Consider the following 4,568-nt stretch of genomic DNA (forward strand, 5'->3'; position numbering starts at 1 on the left):
TCAATTTATTGAGGATAGAAAGTATATATTTATTACTAATTGTTCAATCTTTTGGATATCAAAAAATCAGTAATGATATCTTAATTTAATTTTCCTTTTTAAGCAAAAACATAAAGATAAACTACGTTAGTCTTTATTTTAGTGTTAGTGTTAATGAACAGTGGATACTTTTTATTTATTATCTTGAATCATTTATATTTATTTCGATTTATAGATATAATGGAGATATAAAATCAAAAAAGTCTCTGTAATCTTATTTTCATGGAATTTTTCATAATCATTGGTGATTCTAAACTAAAAGAACACTCTATTAAAGTTTGTAAAAGATATCCTGTATTTTTATGGATACATCTCTAAATTTCACTCTTTCAAATAACTCAAAGTACCAAACTCACTACGTCACAGAGTTAAAACAAAAATCCACTAATGACTTCTTAATTTATCTTTGAAAGTTTTCCTTTTTTTAATAGCCAAAAAAATATTTTAATCCACTTCTTAGAAGAAGGAAACCATACCAAACAGAGATAGAAAGTTAGCAAAAACCCATTTGTTAAAAGGAATAAACAAAATGATACAAGTACCATACAAAACAGATAATCATAATATTTTGTTTACTAATTTAAATTTCTAATCAATTTGTTTTTAATAGTACTATATAATAATAATAGAAATAACAAATAAAATTAAGAACAAATATTTATTTGAATAGTTAATCAGTAATAGCTAGTTTATTTTATCATAACATTATAAATGAATTTAATATCATCAAGTTCATTAATCTTTATTTGTTGTAAAAATTGTTTAATAATGATGAAGTAAAATTGATTATTTTGATTGGTTTGTTTAAATACAATAATTTCATCAATACAAAATATTTATACGTATTATAATTTTTTTTCTAATGAATTAGTATCCTTTCAATAAAAAGAATATATACTTGAGTTTTTTATTTTGAAACAATTCTTTTATGTTCGATTGACAAGAAATTGTTTCTCATTGTTTTAAAACACAACAACAAAACATTCAGAAATGTAAAAAAAACAAAGATTAAAATAAATACAAAAAGTTGTTTACAAAATATCAAATTTATCTTCTATTTTTTGATTGTTGTTGTCCTGTTTTATCAAAAATAAATAATTTTACCTTTCAACAAAACAAAATCTTAATATTTATTTTTTGGTGATGTTAGAATATAATTTTGTTTTATAAATGTGAAACCAAACTTACGATAAAAGAATTTCAGTGAAAAGAACAATACAGAAAAGATAAATGGAAAACTAAAAAGGTGTCAAATAATAAACTTGATGAAAAGACTTTCAAAGAAAACAACAACTCTTATTAAAACACAACTCAATGAAATAGAAAGAAAAAACATTGAACCAGTCAAAGACGAACTATTAAGGAGAGTTATTGAACAGATCCGTGAAGGTTTATTAACACAATCACTTGATGAATTGATTATTTGTTGTTCAATTCTCCAAGGAGAAGTAAAAATAAAAGAACTAAAAATTAGAAAATTTGTAAATGGGTTAAATGGAGAAGGTATTAAAAAATATGAAGATAAAATAATACTATTAAAGAAAGTCCGAGAATCTATTTCATTAATTCTTCAACAACTCAACTTACAAAAAAAAGTAATTCTTACACAAACAACACTCTGTTAATAATTCATTATTAGTTATTAATACTTTGAATTTTTTTTAAGTAATTTTTTTGAAAATAGCAATAAGTCAAAAGAATCTTTAAATTTGGAAGTTTTTCATTCAAAATACTAAAAAGAATAATGAATTAAAAAAAAAGAAGAAAAAAAAAGAACTTGGAATTTTCCTTTTTTTTGATAAAAAAAGATGTTAATTGTTTTATTTATTGGTTATTCATTTGGAAATTTAACTCCTTTATCAGAATGTAAAACAGCTGACATTACTTATTATGAAGGATATGATACTGACTCTGTTGCATGTCATTTAGGTACTGATAATTTAGATACAATGTTTAGAGCTGCACCAAATGAAGCGTTTTACCTTTCCAGTCAACAATGTGGAATTTGCTATGAAGCAGTTGGAGAAAAAGGGTCAATACGATTTATGGTAACAGATTTATGTCCTGCTAATGGTAATTCAGATTGGTGTGCTTCAGATAAAACACATTTTGATTTAGCTGCTAACGCATTTCCAAAAATTTGTGAGAAAGATACAGGGCATTGTGACATTACATACAGGATGGTTGCTTGTGACGTGACAGGAAATGTAAAATTATTAACAAAAGAAGGGGTGAGTGAATATTGGTTAGGTTTTTATGTAAGAAATTATGTCATTGGATTAAAAGGGGTGAAAATATCATTTGGTTCAACTAATCAAGAACTAACAAGAACATCTAATTATTGGGCATATCAAGCAACAAATGGCAATCCAATAACAACCCCAATCACAATTACTTTAACTTCTATTGCAGGTGATACTGCAACAATTATAATGAATGATATTGTATCAAATAAAATTTATGAAGGAAATAATCAATTTAGTATCCCTGATAACACCTTTTTTGAGCCAACAACACTTACTAAAATAAACAAACCATCTTCTTCTTTGGAATGTTGTCCATTACCATCTTTTGATATTATCTTTACAGATTCATTCCACTCTTTTTGGACATACACTAACAAAAATTCTGTAACAATTGTTCAAAACAATGCTCATTCAGGAAGTTCTGCTCTTAAAGCTTCATTATCTGCTTGGGGAAATTTCCAGATATTAGCTAATTCTCATACTGTTTTAGTTGATATTTATGACTCTGTTGAATTCTACATTAAGTCTAATGCCAATGCAGAATTTTGGTTCTGGGCTTTTGGAAAGACTGATGCTTCCGCTAAAACTATTACTACTACAACTGAGTGGCAAAAAGTTAGCTTTAAAATGACCGAAATCGGTAATGATGGAACTACTTTTGGAGGAATTGAGTTCCAAAGTAAAACCAATGGTAACATTGATTTTTATCTTGACGACATTAAATTAATTTTAAAAGAAGGCAGTTGTAATCAAATGTGTTCTGACCATACTCCTTCTAATTGTTCTACAATTATTCCAGATAATAATGATAACAGTCATGATGGAAGTGTAGCATTAGTAATAGTTATTCTTAGTGTTATTATCACTTTCTTCATTTAACGTATTTTAGTGATAACTGTTTGGTTTATAAAATCTTTTGACATGATAAGAATGAATCAAAAAAATAAAAATATAAAGTAAATGAAAGGTTCTGACGTTGTTCCACGTTTTTTTTTGTTTATCAAATTCTTTTTCTATTTTAATTTTTGTTATCACAATGACTACTATTCAGTTGTATAACCAACTTGTTCCTTGTGGCAATTCTATTGAGTTCAAGGACATTGAAGATGGAGTGTCTCTCTTTATTAAAAACGTTTGGTGAAGTGGTTATTTAAGTGAAAAGAAAAATTAAACATTTAGATTGCATTGTTCCCAACAAAAGAAAGAGACAGTTATGCACAGTTATACATTTATGAAAATGAAAAGAAGATCATGTTATATCGTTTGGATGAACAAACAAACCCAAATCAAGTTTGCATGATGATGCTTATTGAAAAAGGAAAATCAAAACAATTGTTTATTGAAGGAAAAGGTCAAGTTCAATTAATAGGGTATTTAGTTTAATTGAGTGATGAATTGTCTATTTATGATGTTGCATAGTTCGTAGGATTGATAGAAATAATCATATCAATAGAATTACTAAGCAAATAATCTTCCACTGGGTTATAAACCAAAACACACTCTTCTGATGAGTGTCATTTTTGTGAAGTGGAATATTTATGATTATTATTTTTTCATTCTTTTTTATTTTTTGATTTTTAATTATTAGATGTTATATAAAACAATTATACTTTTAATTAAAACATTAGTGAATTAGAAAATACACAAAGAAAATTTAAAGAAGGAACAAATAACCTTTTTTTAATAAAAGGACATAGTATTATGAGTTTATGTATTTTCTCAAAATTGAAAAGATAAAACCTCTTATAACTTATTGAAGGATATTATTTATAATCTGATTTAACCATAAAAACAAGTTTTTATTTTTAATTTATTCAAAATTATTCTAGTTAATGAATTAAAAATATAACTTAATTCAGTTTAGTATCTTTAAATAATAAATATATTGTTTATAAATGATTTATAAAAGCTATATTTCTTTCATAAATCTGAACTGTTATTAATCTAATATTAATCAAGATTTATTTCATTTTTTTTTCATAAATAATATTAGTTAATTATTATATTCAATAATTTACACCAATATTTAAATCATTAATTAATATATCTCTGATTTATGTGACACTTTTAATTGATTTTGTATCATTTTTCTTGGGTTTATTTTAAAAACCTTTTTTAGTATAGAATGTATTTTTATTCATCTAATAAAATTTTGTTAACTTTTTATATTCATTAAGCAAATGTTTTTCTATTGTCTGTGATATTCTACCTATATGTAATTAAAATAGAAAAATTGAAAAGAAAGTATGATATATATCTTGAACATGAAACATATCTTCTGCA

At 24.7% G+C, this 4,568-nt stretch overlaps 3 protein-coding genes and 1 pseudogene across 3 annotated transcripts, besides 3 other annotated features; 3 read left to right on the forward strand and 1 right to left on the reverse strand.

Moving 5' to 3' along the window:
• Window positions 1-599: 599 nt before the first annotated feature.
• Window positions 600-703: a sequence feature (AT_rich).
• A 601-nt stretch (window positions 704-1,304) lies between these two features.
• On the forward strand, window positions 1,305-1,746 carry EDI_281930 (uncharacterized protein; the record flags this gene model as incomplete). Its single annotated transcript, XM_001739874.1, has 2 exons — window positions 1,305-1,634; window positions 1,738-1,746. 2 exons carry the CDS (start codon window positions 1,305-1,307, stop codon window positions 1,744-1,746), a joined length of 339 nt encoding a protein of 112 aa, XP_001739926.1.
• A 101-nt stretch (window positions 1,747-1,847) lies between these two features.
• EDI_281940 (uncharacterized protein) lies at window positions 1,848-3,164 on the forward strand (the record flags this gene model as incomplete). Its single annotated transcript, XM_001739875.1, has 1 exon — window positions 1,848-3,164. One exon carries the CDS (start codon window positions 1,848-1,850, stop codon window positions 3,162-3,164), a length of 1,317 nt encoding a protein of 438 aa, XP_001739927.1.
• Window positions 3,165-3,321: 157 nt separating this feature from the next.
• On the forward strand, window positions 3,322-3,668 carry EDI_281950 (uncharacterized protein; the record flags this gene model as incomplete). Its single annotated transcript, XM_001739876.1, has 2 exons — window positions 3,322-3,417; window positions 3,465-3,668. The coding sequence occupies 2 exons, from the start codon at window positions 3,322-3,324 to the stop codon at window positions 3,666-3,668; spliced, it is 300 nt and encodes a 99-aa protein (XP_001739928.1).
• A 148-nt stretch (window positions 3,669-3,816) lies between these two features.
• Window positions 3,817-3,907: a sequence feature (AT_rich).
• A 174-nt stretch (window positions 3,908-4,081) lies between these two features.
• Window positions 4,082-4,332: a sequence feature (AT_rich).
• A 196-nt stretch (window positions 4,333-4,528) lies between these two features.
• The window catches only part of EDI_281960, a 1,344-nt pseudogene continuing 1,304 nt past the window's right edge, over window positions 4,529-4,568 (reverse strand).

This window comes from Entamoeba dispar, genomic scaffold, assembly GCF_000209125.1.
Source record: "Entamoeba dispar SAW760 scf_1105229462493 genomic scaffold, whole genome shotgun sequence".
Classification (NCBI taxonomy): domain Eukaryota; phylum Evosea; order Mastigamoebida; family Endamoebidae; genus Entamoeba; species Entamoeba dispar.